We start from the raw sequence: 14,415 nt of genomic DNA on the forward strand, positions 1-14,415 counted from the left end.
TTCATGGTCATTGACGAAGTCTCCCCCTACAATGGCCATTCTGGGAAGCCCATGGATCGACAAGATCAATGCCATCACCTCCGCCCACACATCAGAAGATCTGCTACCCAATCCCAAGGGGCGGTCTCAGCTTGATTTAACAGACGATCAGACAACATCGAGGAAATGCTCAGCACCAAGGGCAGCACTCCATGAAGAGAAGCAAGTAAACACAGTTCCTTCTTATGAATCAGGCAGATCTAAAGAGAGTAGAACAAGCAGAGGAGAAAACAAATCCTAGTTCCTGGTATCTAAAGTTGGTCTCCCTAGCATTTTCCTTTAGAAAAACTCCGATTTAAAACTGTGAATGAAAACTGAGAGCATATAATACACCAATATACCTTCTCCATCTGTCCATTTAAATACAAGAATTAGAGACCAACTTTTTCTTCTCTTCCTTCGTCTTAATATTTCATTTTCCCCCTTCTAATATCTAATATTTGTAGCTTTATACAAAGTAAAGTCCCATCTTTATATACTCTGTCCGCTCCAACACAAAACCAAGGTGGAAAGTTTAAGCCTTGATGAACAAGAAATTTTCTATATTATAAACCCGGTTTCCGTCTTCTTCGAAAGCCCCAGATTGTCCTAAGCCCTCTCTGTGTTGCTTATGGCGAAGCTAAAGATTGCAGGGACATGGGCGGGTGTGCTGGAGGTTGAATTGGAGGATTGGACCGTACCCATGTTGAGAGAAGAGGTTGCAAAGCGATCAAACTGTGAGAGCAACTCAATCAATTTGATATGCGCAGGAAGAGTCTTGAAAGACGGCGATGGAAACGAGAAGTTGGCCCAATTGGGTATCAAGAACAACGCCAAGATTCTTGCTAGTCGGGTATGTGCTGAAGAGGGCAAGTCTTTGAAGGAGGAGTTGCTGGCTGAAGACGAACGCTCTCGCAGACTGGCTCGAGTCAAGTGAGTCTTTCACTTTATTTCTTTTTGGCTTTTGCAGTTCGTTTTAATTTCTCGATCATAGGTTTGTTCAATTTTTATAAAAGCACAGACCTTTGACGAAGAATGTTCTTATATTAGTTAATTTGATAATAGAATCCGTTCATTGTGAATCGGTTGTTATATATCTGTGGTTTTCTTTTTAGCTATTGGTTCTTCCGAACTATCTATTTCGTGTATTTTGTTTCGGGAGCAAATTCTGTTTGAATTTAATTCATCTTGTTATTTTTTATGGAAAACGAAAATCACTATGATTTTGGAAAGGGACAATATGATTTTGGAGCTGAATTGCTAAAGCACTTTTATGCGAAAACTGAACTGAAATATCAGTGAACTTCTGAAGATTGTTTCCCTCTTGGTGTTTTCATCTTGTCTTTCTTTGGTTATTGAGGATTCTGTCAAAAAGAAAATTTGAATCACCATTTTGTGAGTTTATGGTGTTTGGTAGTCAAAAAGGTATAAATTTTATCCAAAATCAGCCTCCTTCTTCTTCTTCTTCTTCTGCTTCTTCCTATTCAAGCTAATGAGTCCCTCGCAAATACCAGCAACTGTAACCACTATGCTTTCGGATCATGCGCTTCCATATTTACCCAATTAAAGATTGGATGCACCAATATTATAGAGTTTGTAAACAGTGCCTTAACTGGGGATATATAGGCTGCTTTATTCTTGAGAATGCAGGTTTGGACCTAGTAAAATAGTGAACATTTTTGAGCTTTGATTGAGCTAGAGGTAGTGAAATACCTTCCAATAAGGAGGTTATTGACTTAGTGATCCTCTATCATCTGGCACTGATAATGGTCCCCGATTGTTATATCAGCGGGGCATAGCACATTTTGGCCTATATTATTGATTTGTTTATGTCTTTGTTCCACTTTTAACTTGGTTATGTACCTATTACCTTAATAGGGCAGCTGCCACTGCATTGGCCAAGAGACATGCAGATGGTTCATTGCCGATTGAAGACTTCAATATAGTACTTGAAGATCAAAGCGGAAAGAAAGTACAGTTGGGATCTGAGACTGATCAGCGGTATGATAGATAATTAGGTTTCAAGAATTGATCCAAGCACGTACTTCCTTTTGTGATAAGTTTAATGTACAGTCACATTTTAATTTTAAAGATTTGAACTGTCATTTGTCAGGGCAATCATGATGGGCCTGATGCTTCATACAAATGGAAAACAACTAATTAAAAGACAAAATTATAAAGATGCATTAGAAGTGCTTGCCATGGGAGAGGTCAGTTCCTAGTGCCTGTTGCAATTGATAATTTAATATATGATCTGTAACCCTGGGATAAAAGATATCTTTAGATTTGATGGCCTAATATCTCATGTGATATGGCTTATGCCATGGCAATGCTAGTTATATCAGTTTTGGACATGTTTCTGTAGTAAACAAATTATTATATATTGAAGTATGTAGCCAGAAAAGATTCTGTGACTAGGAGTGTTGCTTAATCCATGTGTGGTTATTTCATTATTGTAGGAGGCTTTCTCTCTTTCTGACCCGAAGGTTATAGAGGTGAGTGAGCCATATTGAAGATTTATCATTATCACTATATTGTTGTCAAGTTCCATGTGGCCTCCATGTAACTTTGACCATTAAAATATCTCAAGATTCATTTCTCTTTCATAGATATACTTCAATATCATTGTATAATATCCTTTTCTGTTTGACCGCATACTTCTTTTCAGCTTGTTGACAATCCTCCAATACTGCAAATCGATATGGTTTGGTGCTATTTCATGCTCCGAGACATCAGCTGGCTCTCAGTGGCAGGAGTTCGCCTTGAGAAAGCCAGAGAAGGAATTGAACGAGCTCATGGAAAGGACTCTTCTCGTGTCAGACTCCTTCAGGCAGGCCGCTTCCCAGAGCTTGCACTGTGAGTACTTTTACTGCTAGGCATGTTCCTCGGAACGACTCAGGATAATTTTGGTCTAATCACTTTTTCGTTTTCTCATCATAGATATTTGAGACTGGAGCTGCTGGAAGGGGTGGTGGCGTATCACAGTGGTCAGTTTGAGAAATCAAGGAAGGTGCTAGCTTCTGCACAAGGAAAATTCACCCAGGTTAGTTCAATTACAAGGAAGGTGCCAAGGATTAGCTTTGTCTGGCTAGGTTGTTTTGGAACTCTGTATGCATAAGTTGCCCTGAAACTTTTCAGTCAATTATTTCTGAACTGCCACACCATGTTTGAAATTCCATCTGCAAAGTGCTCGAATTCAAAAAAGAAAAGAAATTATTTAAATCTCCACAGAATTGAAGTGTGGTATGCTGATATTCCTGATCTCTCACTTTTCTGGGTGATGCCAGTAGTTTTCAACAAGATCCAAGTAACCTACCATCTCTACATCTATGTTGCAACTGCACCTGAGTACATTTTTGGTTGTTGATACCAGCTACAGGTGCCAGATGAAGCCCTATCACTTGTTATGAGCATGGGGTTTAGAGAACGAGATGCAAAAAGGGCATTGCGGATTAGCAATCAAGATGTTTCTACTGCTGTTGATTTTCTTGTTGAGCAGAAGGCTAAGAGAGCCCAAAAACGGGAAGAAGATATTCGCCAGCGAGATGAAATTATGTGGGTGCCTTTCTAAGATCGATTTTTCTTTGAGTTTCTGTCTGTACTGTTACTTAAACAAACAAATTGGCAGGGAGCAAAAGAAGTATGGGACAACGCCTTTGAAGAAAGCTGTGGATCTCCAGAAATTGAATCAATTGGTCTCCATTGGGTAAGCAAGCCAAGACAAGTTGTTCATCATTCTTTAATTTGAAGGGCATGCTTGTTTCAAAATGATGGTTCACTGGATAATTTATGTCCATAAACATGAGCTCCTGTCATTGGTCATTCTATGAGTTGCTTGACTTTGCAGTTTTGAGAAGGAGCTTGCTGCTGAAGCGCTTAGAAGAAATGAGAATGACGCTGAGAAGGCATTGGATGATTTGACCAATCCAGAAACTAATTCCTCCATACAGGTCACCTGTGTATTTCTATATAATTATTATTTTAATTTAATGAGACATTTTCAACATTACTAACTTTGTCTGACCTGTAGGTATATATTGAGTCAAGGAAAAGGAAACGACAGAGCCAAGCAGTTAATACTTCAGTTGAAGCGCTTGTAGGCATGGGCTTCGAAAGATCAAGAGGTACTTGTCAAAGGCCTGTTTGCAGAGCATGTTTTACAGAGATTCCCTAGACACCCCGCTATCTCTCTGAGACACAGACTTTACCTGTTATTATTTAGAGCTATTATTGGCCAAATCACCCTCACAATTTTATTTTTATCGAACTTTGTCCTAAACTGTTACCATCGTCAGAAAGTAATGTCCAATTCCTTACTATTCCATGAGGTTGAGAAGTAGCTAGGCTCTGATGTTAAACTTGGTATGCAGTGGTTGAAGCTTTCCAGGCTGCTGGGGGAACGATGGAGCAAGTATTGCATCAGTTGCTCTCAGAAAATGCAGGAAACCCCACAAATGCTGCTAGCAACAATATCCCGACTGACGCTGCTAATGACATTGCAAATTCTCTTGTTTCAATGCTGAATAATAACGTTGATCAAAATGGTGAAGTTGGAGGTCCATCAACTGCTGGTGAAGTAGGAGACCGTGATGCTGAGATGGAAGATGAACTTGCTGGAGAACTAGCGCAAGGAGATGCTTTATCGGACTATGACCTTGAAGTTACCAAAGAAGGTGAAGCCATAAACGAGTATTTGGCTCTGCTGGACTCGGCAGGCAAATAGTGAGAGAGCATCATCTTCCCAATGAGAAGAGCACAACTCTGATAATAAGCAAGGCAGATTCTATGTAAATTATATATAATGAATGGTGTATATGAAAACAGTGTAGGCGTTAGATTTAGTTGTGGTGATGGCACTACAGTTACCATTGGCATTCCGGATAATTAGTGCTGCTATAAATCTGTCGTTTATCCCAACGACATCTAACACTTTTTTGACAGGTCGTTCGTGTAGCCCAATCGTCCTCAATGCAAATCGCTAGTTTTTATCTATAACCATTTCTTAGAGTAAACTTCGCATAATATTGAGAATGTGATTTCAGTTTTTAAATGTAAGATTGTACAAAATTGAAAGTTATCTTGAAATTGTAACCAAAAAATATATTTTGAAATCGATTAAGTACCAAATTAGTATAACTAATAAAGCATTTTGTTTTGTTATGTCAATTCTAACTTGTTTTTCGACAACTTTTTTCTTTGAGATGGCTTGCCAGCTGTGACATTAACATGTCCTTACGTTGTAAGCTCTTTTCCATCTCTGATGTCGGAAAGCTGCTTATTTGGGGTAAAAGTGAGTTTCAGAATTGGTTTCTACGGTTGGTTTGCTTTCGAGGGCAAAAGGCATGTGTGAGAATTTGAGAGGGCCAAATAATACACTGAACTTTAGGGTAAATAAATTTCAAGGCTTGTGGAATATATGTAATGTTTTTTATTTGGTCCCAACAGCTTCAACTTCTTCGAAATCCTGCAGAGTAAACGGAGTAGAAGAAAAAAACATCCTTTCTCCTAAAGGGACAACAACGTTATAGAGGAAATGGGAATATGTTTCTATGTTGTGGGAAATGCAAAAGAAATCAGAAGATACAAGAATACATTAGGTTGACTATCACTGGTATTCACAAAGATTCTGCGAATCAATATATTGTTAATCATCTGAAACATCATTAGATGGAGATTCACTGTCTGTGTCTGCGCCCAAAACTATCTGCTTGATATTAGATTCTTCCTCTGCTTTGGTTTCCTTGTAATCCTTGGGAAGCACATTACAGTTAATGGCCTGCCATACTGGTCTCTCTGCCAGGAATGCTCTGTTGGGTCAAAGCTAGTCATTAGAGCAACTAGTAACATAACACCACAAAAAAGATGTGCACAAAACATAACAGAGTGGGGGAGGGAGGGGAAGGGACGGAGACTCACGGGTGCTTGCAAAGTGTGGGGCACTGAATTGTAACTGCATACTTGCAAGTGGCTATCTCTGTAATTGAATTAATCATAGCTATGCCCTCTGAGCACACAAATCTCACCTGCAAATGCATACAACGTAAGGGCGGCAAGAAAAGATGCAAAAGGAAATTAAAAACTACATTATATATATAAATTAATAACTTAATACCTCAGTCGCCCGTTGTTGGTCTGTAAGATCACATGTAGTCCCATTTGTATATTGGTGAGCATGATACCTATATGAACCGTGCAATTTGATGAACTGTACTCAATCTAACGCATTTTCATAAAGACAAAATCATACCTTTGGTATGCATCTTTTGAGCGTGGATCTTTAAGTCTAGATATGTCAGAAAGATTCTGGTTGACAGCAGCAGTGGCCTCTGCATCATATATACCCAGAATAAATTCCTGAACCACCTGTAATAAGAGACGAAAATAGCCAATTACATGGTTAATATTATCGGGTTTCAATTGGTCTGAAAGTGTTCCAACGAGAAATGAGAATATCTAAAAAGATGACGATAATAATGCTAATGCAACTGGTTTTAATTCCTGAAAAATTGGAAAAGAAAACCAATGTAAGAAATTGACCGATGTCTGCACTACCTGTACCACAGCAACTACTACGTATAACACTATAACCACTACAAGGATGGAGGAACAAAAACACATTGAACAGGCAGGATTACCCAACCAGGACCAACCCTAATACTTAAGTAGTTAATCACTTACGGGAATGCATCAAATACAGTGTGCCAACACTACATTAAAGCCCAAGACCATCTTGATAAATGTAGTACTTATTAACACACTTGAGGCATATTAGTTCTCTTCCTCTCATTATATACAGTTATACTGCGGATAACATATTTCAAAAGAAGCATCAGAAAATAGAACTAACAATAGAAGTATATTATATTTTAAAGTGAGCATTTGAGAGGGACATGGGAGAATACCTTCTCATCTTCCAAATGAATTTGCCGTAATCTCTTCTGATAGCAAAACTCATATGACCACCAACCCTCTTGCTGCATAAAGGAGTTGGTTATGTTAGCATAATGTACAGTAAATGCATAATCACCTGGTTACTAATGTAGTTTTATAGGTTACATAACTATGAGCAACAGTAAAGGGAATTTACACATAGGCGCCCTCACCAGATTTGATCTAATTATAAAAACCAAAATAATAGATGTGTTGCTTTTCTAAATTAATTGTAAGAAGAAAAATATTTATGTGCTACAAAACCATGGGACGAATTGAAGACAGTTTTAATGTCACAAATCTTACTCTGATAAAGCATTCTTCCCTGAGTACTTCAAGCAGCTCATCTGGTGTCTTCATCTTAACTCGTTTCTCAGTTTCCACAATCACGCTGCTTATATTATGCTGAAGGACTTGCTTCCCACTCTTGGCTTCCTCCACCTTAGGCAAATAACATATAAAATTTTGTCCATTGTCATTTGGCATAACCACAGACTCTTGACCATCCTCCTGCAATATTTGTACCCAATTATTAGATCAACATGGTTTGAGGAGGATCAATGTTTATATGTACTTTTTTATTCTAAAGAATTTTTTTTTTTTTTCCTTTTTGGGGCGGGGAAGTTTCAAAGCATCAAAATATAACAACCACATACATATAGGAACAAACAATAAATACAAGTAAAACTAAATAAATAAAAATACAATCTTAGCTTACAGGATGAAAAGGTGAGTCTTCAGGATGGAATTCAATCTTGTATTTTGGTTCACGAGAGCTGCGACTAAATGTGCCACCTGCTCATCAATAGATGGAAAAAAAAAAAAAAAAATTTATTTTGCAGTAAAAGATATCAAATTTAACAAACAAATTAGATAAATAAAATAGTTTCTAATTGTACCTAAAAATAAAGCTAGAACAAGATGATTATCCTCATGTAAAGATCGTGATTGCATTACAAAAGGTCCTAAAATCACAGACACAGATTCCTACTCACGCTAGAATCTACAGTCAGTTTCAACGCTGACCTGACTACAGCTGAATCACTTCAGCATATGTAAGAACAATCCTTTTGGCAACTCAAACTTTTTTCAGTGATACTTTGTTTGCCAATAAAGTGCCTTCCACAAACTACCCGTTCTCAACCCGATTCCAGTCCCTACTAATTGATGACAACAAAGTTTGGCCCTTCAGACTAAAGGCTAAACAAGCTTACGACCCCTTCAACTGCTTTCAAACTAAACTAATTTAACTAAGCTAGAAGCTGTAACTTTACGTACAAATTTAAATAATTAAGCTTAACTTAAAGCAATTCAATGTGGTTTAATTTGAAGTATGGCCAAGCCAATAGAAATCTCTATGCAGTCCTATAGCAATACAAATTGATCATCCCGTTAATAATCTCAGCTGAGCTGAAAATTCGTCAAATTTACGTTATTCCAGAAACCTATATATGAACCATTAAGCCTCAGAATCAAGGCTCAAGTGCAAACACCTTTCAAATTCCACCAATGTTTTCAAGCTCAGCATCTGATTAACAACGATTGATGTAACACTAAAAAACCAAATACACACACGCTTATATATATATATATATATATGCATGTAGTTGATAAACTTACTGAAAAATTCTGGGCTTCCGCTCCCTTGATACCCAAAAAAAAAAAACTATTTAAATTGGGTAAGCAAGACATGATTTTGTATCAAAGAAGGAAGGGTGTCACTAAAACAAAGATGGGTTTTAGATTTCAGCCATGAAAAAAATGAAATTATGCAAATATGAGAGGGAAATAGATGGATTTGAGAAGTGGGTAATTACCTAGGTGAGCTGGGAAGATCTGATCGGCCAAGACAAGGTGGCACAGAACGTACAGTTGAGTAATAAACACTACCAACTTCATATTTTTGTTCCTTTTGAGAAGAAAAAAAAAAAGTCTCAAAAGAGAAGTTAGAAAAGGGGAGAGGTATTAAACCTTGGCTATTGCTACGTCAATGAAGAAGACGAAGAACACAGAAGAAGAAGAAGAATAAGTGATGCAGCTAAACTGTTGTGGTTGTTTTAACACCTCCACGCAGACTAGCCAATAAATGGACGCCGCGTAATGTGCCCACTTGTAATTTTGACACAGTGGACATGACTGAGTTGACGTGGCAATTGTAGGGCTGCAAAGCCCAACCTCTTCTTTTAGAAGGTTGGATTGGGTTGGGCTTTAGCATTTATCCAAATTCAAGTTGGTTGGTTAGGCTTGGTGATTGTCAACAACTTTTACACGATATGGATTTATCATAATAAAATGTTTTTCAATAACTTTTACATGATAATTTGTAGTTGGTAATAACTAAATATTAACGACCATAAGAATTATAGATACAAAAACTTTCAAAAATATACTATGATGTAAAGAAAAACTTGTGTTGATATCAATCGTTTAAATATGTAAGATATTAGAGGAAACTAAAAAATATCATAGTCAATATAAAGGTTTTCAAACAAAAGAAGTAATGTATTACCCAAAGCTCCATTGAACTTGAGCACAACAAGATTGTCCAAGGGATCCTCAGTTTTATCTACATTAAAATAAGTAGACAAAAACACGAACGTTATATTTCATGATAAACAAAAGCTTTTTTGTATTCAAATCACCTATATATAGTCTGGTAACCATATTTTCTTATCATCAACTGTTAAATTGTGAGGAAAAAAAAAATATGAACACTAACATATTTATGTCTCAAATAATGTGATAAATGATGGTATTATAAATTTATAATTAACAAAAATTTCAGCAAGTTTGAAATAATCTGTTGACTAGATTTACAGCAAAAATTAAACAAAACACAACAAGGTAAACAACCACATCCTCAAAAAGCTGGCGGTGGTGGGAGGTGGCTTGGAATACATGCCACGCATTGTAAAAGTCCACGAGTCCACCTTTTTTCAGTTTTCCGAACAGGCTGTCTTTCTGACCCGCTGCAGTTTGCTTTACTTTGCGATTGGCAGGCAGTTGAATAGTTCTCGCCATACTTTTTTTCACATGCCCAAATAGCCACGTGGCAAACAGTCATTGGTAGCTAGATGACAATGGTCCCACACAACCACTTGATTGAATATATACATTTTCTATGGGTTTCCAAATTCCACTAAATATTTATCCCCTCTGGTTTTCAGTTTGTTTACATTATCTTTTTATATGCCCTCTGTTTCCCCACTTGTATACATTTTCTCTTGGAATTACTATTGCCAGATTTTTCTTCTAGATTAATGTGTTTTATCTTCCTAGATACTGCTCAATATTTTTTATTTTTCTCTTAATTATTAGAAAATGGTACAGTCATTTTTGTATATATATATATTTTTCATGTTGAACTACATAAATTTAGAACATGGAAATCTGATGTTAAGGTGACTTTTTTTGTTTGTTGTATTTTATATATTTTAGCATAAAATCTATACACCCAATCCAAATGCAAAAAAAAAAAAAAAAAAAAAAAAAAAGGAGGTAGAAGAAAACTAACAGACAAACAGAAGCCAACTGCAAACCCAAGCAGCTCACAAACAGATGGCTCTTGAAGTGGCAAACGGATCCATGTCTAAACGAAAATCCCCAAGAAACTTGGAATTCACGGAAACGGGGGTCCCACCATATTAAACATTACTTCTTTTTAGTTTTGATAATATATTAATGAAAACAAAAAAAGAAATTAAAATTTATCAGAATCTTCTCTTCTTTTGTGGCGTTTACGTTAAGCAGTGAAAATCTTCTCTACACATCACCAAGGAGCCAACGGACATTGGACGGGTTTTTTCCTTCCATTCCTGACATCACATTCAGCCACAGATTTTATCTCATTTTCTCGTCTGAGCTTCTCCTGTGAAACCCGGAGCCTCTTCTCGAGAATTCATTTCCCAGATAAGTTTCTCTCCTTATCTCTCTATCTCTCTGTCTCTCACCAAAATCTTGTTTTTCTGCTGAAAAAAGAACGACAATTTTGGTTTTGCAAAGCGTCAGTTGCTTCTCTCTGAATTGGGATTTGTTTATTATTGGATGGGCAGTAACAAATCCTGATTTAGAGGGAAGGGAATTCGTGTTCTGAGTTTGTGGTGTCTTGAAATTATGCTGAAAGAAAATCCAGTTGAGCTTCAAGGGAGTAGCTCCAGATTTTGAACTTCTTTCATAGCAATTCAGCCCACAATAGGAGGTCTTGGGTGGAATTCGTTTCTGGGAAAAGAGCTTTACTTCTGGTATGCTTGTCTTTTTCTGATTTGTTGTATTAATACACGATTGAATTGTGAGGATCTGTTTTCAAAGTATACTTATTGGAAACTAGAAGTTTAGATTTTGTATTGAATTGTCTTTTGGGCTTGGGTTGCTTTTTCTCCTGTAAAGGACTTGGTTGCAATAAGTTGTTGGTTTTCTTGTTTACTTAATTGGATCAGCTACTTGGTTTTTGAGCATTCAGGCCTGTAGTTAGATTAGGTATTAGTTTTCTTTCTGGCTCAAACATTTTGTATGAATTGTTGAGTGCATGATGCGGAAGCAAGGTGGAAAAAAGAAGAAGAGTGCAGGAGAAAAATCAGGTGATGCTCCAAATCAAAGCAAAACTGGGGATAATAGCCCAAAAGCCTATGATAAGGACACAGCAGTTTTCATTGCAATGTCTCAAGAACTGAAGGACGAGGGGAACAAGTTGTTTCAGAAGAGGGACCATGAAGGAGCTATGTTGAAATATGAGAAAGCCCTCAAGTTGCTTCCACGAAATCATATCGATGTATCCTATCTTAGGAGTAACATGGCCGCCTGCTATATGCAGATGGGCCTGAGTGAGTACCCCAAGGCTATCAATGAGTGTAATTTGGCTCTTGAAGTCACACCTAAGTACAGTAAGGCGCTGTTGAAGCGGGCCAAGTGTTATGAGGCTTTGAATAGGTTGGATTTGGCTCTGAGAGATGTTGGTACTGTTTTGAGCATGGAGCCAAACAATATCATGGCAACAGAGGTTGCAGAAAGAGTGAAGAGTGTACTTGAGAAGAAGGGATTGAGGGTGAATGACACAGTAATTGAGCTGCCTCCAGATTATGTTGAACCAACTCATGCTTTACTACCAGGGAAAGTAATGAAATTGAAGAATCGGAAAAAGAAGGGCAACAAGGATGAAGAGAAGAAGGCTGACGACAATATTGAGGAGAAGACCGAGGACAAGATTGAGGAAAAGAAGGCTCTGGACATAGCTGAGGAAGTGAAGGCTGTGCAAATAGCTGAAGAAAAGAAGGCTGTGGAAATAGCTGAGGAAAAGAAGGCAGAGGTCAAGGTAGTTGTGGAGGAGAAAATCAGTAGTCCAAAGGAAGAAGTGCCTAAAAGAAGTGTGAAATTGGTATTTGGAGAGGATATAAGATGGGCTCAGTTGCCAGTTAATTGCACCCTCCTGCAACTGAGAGAGGTAGTCCGTGATCGGTTTCCTAGCTCAAGAGCAGTTCTCATCAAATATAGAGACCAAGAAGGTGATTTGGTTACAATCACTAGTAATGAAGAGCTGAGGTGGGCTGAAGGATCAGCAGAATCAGAAGGCTCTGTCAGGCTTTACGTAGTGGAAGTTAACCCTGAGCAGGATCCATTCTTTGAGAAACTGGAAATTGAAGCACACAAGCTTGATGTACAGCAAAATAAGGTAGCCGAGAATGGTAGCGTGGTAAAACAGAAGGATATGAAGGGGTCCCCTTGCGTTGAGGATTGGATAATCCATTTTGCTCAGCTGTTCAAGAACTATGCTGGGATTGAATCTGATGCATACTTGGATCTTCATGAACTTGGAGTGAAGCTTTATTCTGAGGCTATGGAGGAGACAGTTACAAGTGAAGAAGCCCAAGACCTTTTTGACATAGCAGGAGAGAAGTTTCAAGAAATGGGAGCTTTAGCATTGTTCAACTGGGGAAATGTTCACATGGCCAGGGCAAGGAAGAAGGTGTATTTCACAGAAGATTCTTCAAAGGAATCAATCATTTCAAATATCCAAAGTGCACATGATTGGGCACAAAAAGAATACATTGAAGCAGGAAGGAGATATGAAGAAGCGCTGCAGATAAAACCAGACTTCTATGAAGGCTATCTGGCCCTTGGGCAGCAGCAGTTTGAACAGGCAAAACTTTCTTGGTATTATGCAATTAGCAGCAATGCTGATTTGGAGACGTGGCCTTCGACAGAGGTTCTACGACTTTATAACTATGCTGAAGACAATATGGAAAAAGGCATGCAGCTGTGGGAGGAATTGGAAGAGCAGCGTCTTAGCGAACTCTCCAGTCCAAGTAGTGTTAAATCCCAGTTGCAGAAAATGGGTTTGGATGGAATTTTCAGAGACATATCAGAACATGAAGCTGCAGACCAGGCTACAAGCATGAGGTGTCAGATAAATCTCCTATGGGGCACCATGCTCTATGAGCGATCTATTGTGGAATTCAAATTAGGGCTACCTGTATGGCACGAATGTTTGGAAGTTGCAGTTGAAAAATTTGGACTTGCTGGGGCTTCTCCCACTGATATAGCTGTGATGGTTAAAAACCACTCTTCAAATGATAATGCATTGGAAGGTGACACAATTCAAAGTTTTGCACTCTGAAACTAATGGTCTACTGCTGCCATTTCTTTAACTAGCTTAGACGTTTAATTGCTCATTTTTCTGTACAGGTATGGGATTCAAAATTGATGAGATAGTACAAGCATGGAATGAGATGCATGAAGCGAAAAAGTGGCAGAGTGGAATTCCATCATTCCGGTTGGAGCCATTACTTCGAAGACGAGCTTCCCGAATTTATTATGCCTTGGATCATGCTTGAAAATTAGCATTGGATAGACACACTTTTACTGCCCTGACGCCATGGATTGGAGCATATAATCCTGCACATTGAGGTAGGCATGAGTTGAGTTTGTCCATTTCTCTTTCCATTTGCTTTTTGTGTCATGGTTAAAATTTCATGTACAAAGTCATTTTAGAATTAATCATCAAAGGGCTTGTTTCTTTTGCAGGTTTTCTTGCTACTGCCCTGTAAAGTACTTTTCAGGCTTTTAGCTATGGCCACTTAGTTTTACAAACAGTGGATAGTTGTGATTCAAAATTTTATTGTGAGTTGTAGCTGTTCAGAAAGCAAAATTTTTTCATTCTCTTTTGACGTAAGGGGATTGGAGGTGAAGTTGCAGGTCTTCATTTTAGTTAGTTTCTGCCTTCATCAACGTCGCTTGTAGTTTCTGTCAGAATAGATTGTACTTGTAATTGAAGCGTCTACGATCCAATTCCGAAGGCATGTTCTTGAATTTTTTTTTTTTTTTTTGGTTTTATTTTGATGCAGTTTGATGTGAGTTTGGGGTGTAATTTAAACATCTTTTAGGTCGTTGGTGTAGTAGTGTGTTTTAGGGAAAAAACTTGTATTGGATTAATGAGAGACTGTTGTTATAAACCTCACTTCCTTATTTCTTTCT

At 37.9% G+C, this 14,415-nt stretch overlaps 3 protein-coding genes across 5 annotated transcripts; 2 read left to right on the forward strand and 1 right to left on the reverse strand.

The window, feature by feature from the left end:
- On the forward strand, nucleotides 431-5,013 carry LOC18769151 (NEDD8 ultimate buster 1). Its single transcript, XM_020568692.1, has 11 exons — nucleotides 431-951; nucleotides 1,897-2,019; nucleotides 2,132-2,228; nucleotides 2,478-2,513; nucleotides 2,687-2,874; nucleotides 2,959-3,061; nucleotides 3,392-3,573; nucleotides 3,647-3,724; nucleotides 3,866-3,968; nucleotides 4,049-4,142; nucleotides 4,389-5,013. Exons 1-11 carry the CDS (start codon nucleotides 650-652, stop codon nucleotides 4,739-4,741), a joined length of 1,659 nt encoding a protein of 552 aa, XP_020424281.1. The 5' UTR covers nucleotides 431-649; the 3' UTR covers nucleotides 4,742-5,013.
- Nucleotides 5,400-8,987, reverse strand: LOC18769019 (protein OS-9 homolog). Of its 2 annotated transcripts, XM_020569324.1 has the most exons (9): nucleotides 8,766-8,981; nucleotides 8,569-8,592; nucleotides 7,667-7,743; nucleotides 7,255-7,458; nucleotides 6,921-6,992; nucleotides 6,266-6,381; nucleotides 6,131-6,197; nucleotides 5,935-6,041; nucleotides 5,400-5,825 (listed from the first exon to the last, which is right to left on the reverse strand). In XM_020569324.1, the coding sequence occupies exons 1-9, from the start codon at nucleotides 8,845-8,847 to the stop codon at nucleotides 5,663-5,665; spliced, it is 912 nt and encodes a 303-aa protein (XP_020424913.1). In that variant the 5' UTR covers nucleotides 8,848-8,981; the 3' UTR covers nucleotides 5,400-5,662. The 2 variants fall into 2 exon arrangements, with proteins under 2 accessions (XP_020424913.1, XP_007202383.1); XM_007202321.2 differs by lacking the exon at nucleotides 8,569-8,592 and having other exon boundaries at nucleotides 8,766-8,987.
- LOC18769452 (HSP-interacting protein) lies at nucleotides 10,662-14,406 on the forward strand. 2 transcript variants are annotated; one of them, XM_007204196.2, is made up of 4 exons: nucleotides 10,662-11,189; nucleotides 11,471-13,529; nucleotides 13,627-13,848; nucleotides 13,966-14,406. In XM_007204196.2, the coding sequence occupies exons 2-3, from the start codon at nucleotides 11,474-11,476 to the stop codon at nucleotides 13,773-13,775; spliced, it is 2,205 nt and encodes a 734-aa protein (XP_007204258.1). In that variant the 5' UTR covers nucleotides 10,662-11,189; nucleotides 11,471-11,473; the 3' UTR covers nucleotides 13,776-13,848; nucleotides 13,966-14,406. The 2 variants fall into 2 exon arrangements, with proteins under 2 accessions (XP_007204258.1, XP_020425004.1); XM_020569415.1 differs by having other exon boundaries at nucleotides 10,662-13,529.

The sequence above is a fragment of the Prunus persica genome, chromosome G7, assembly GCF_000346465.2.
Source record: "Prunus persica cultivar Lovell chromosome G7, Prunus_persica_NCBIv2, whole genome shotgun sequence".
Lineage (NCBI taxonomy): Eukaryota > Viridiplantae > Streptophyta > Magnoliopsida > Rosales > Rosaceae > Prunus > Prunus persica.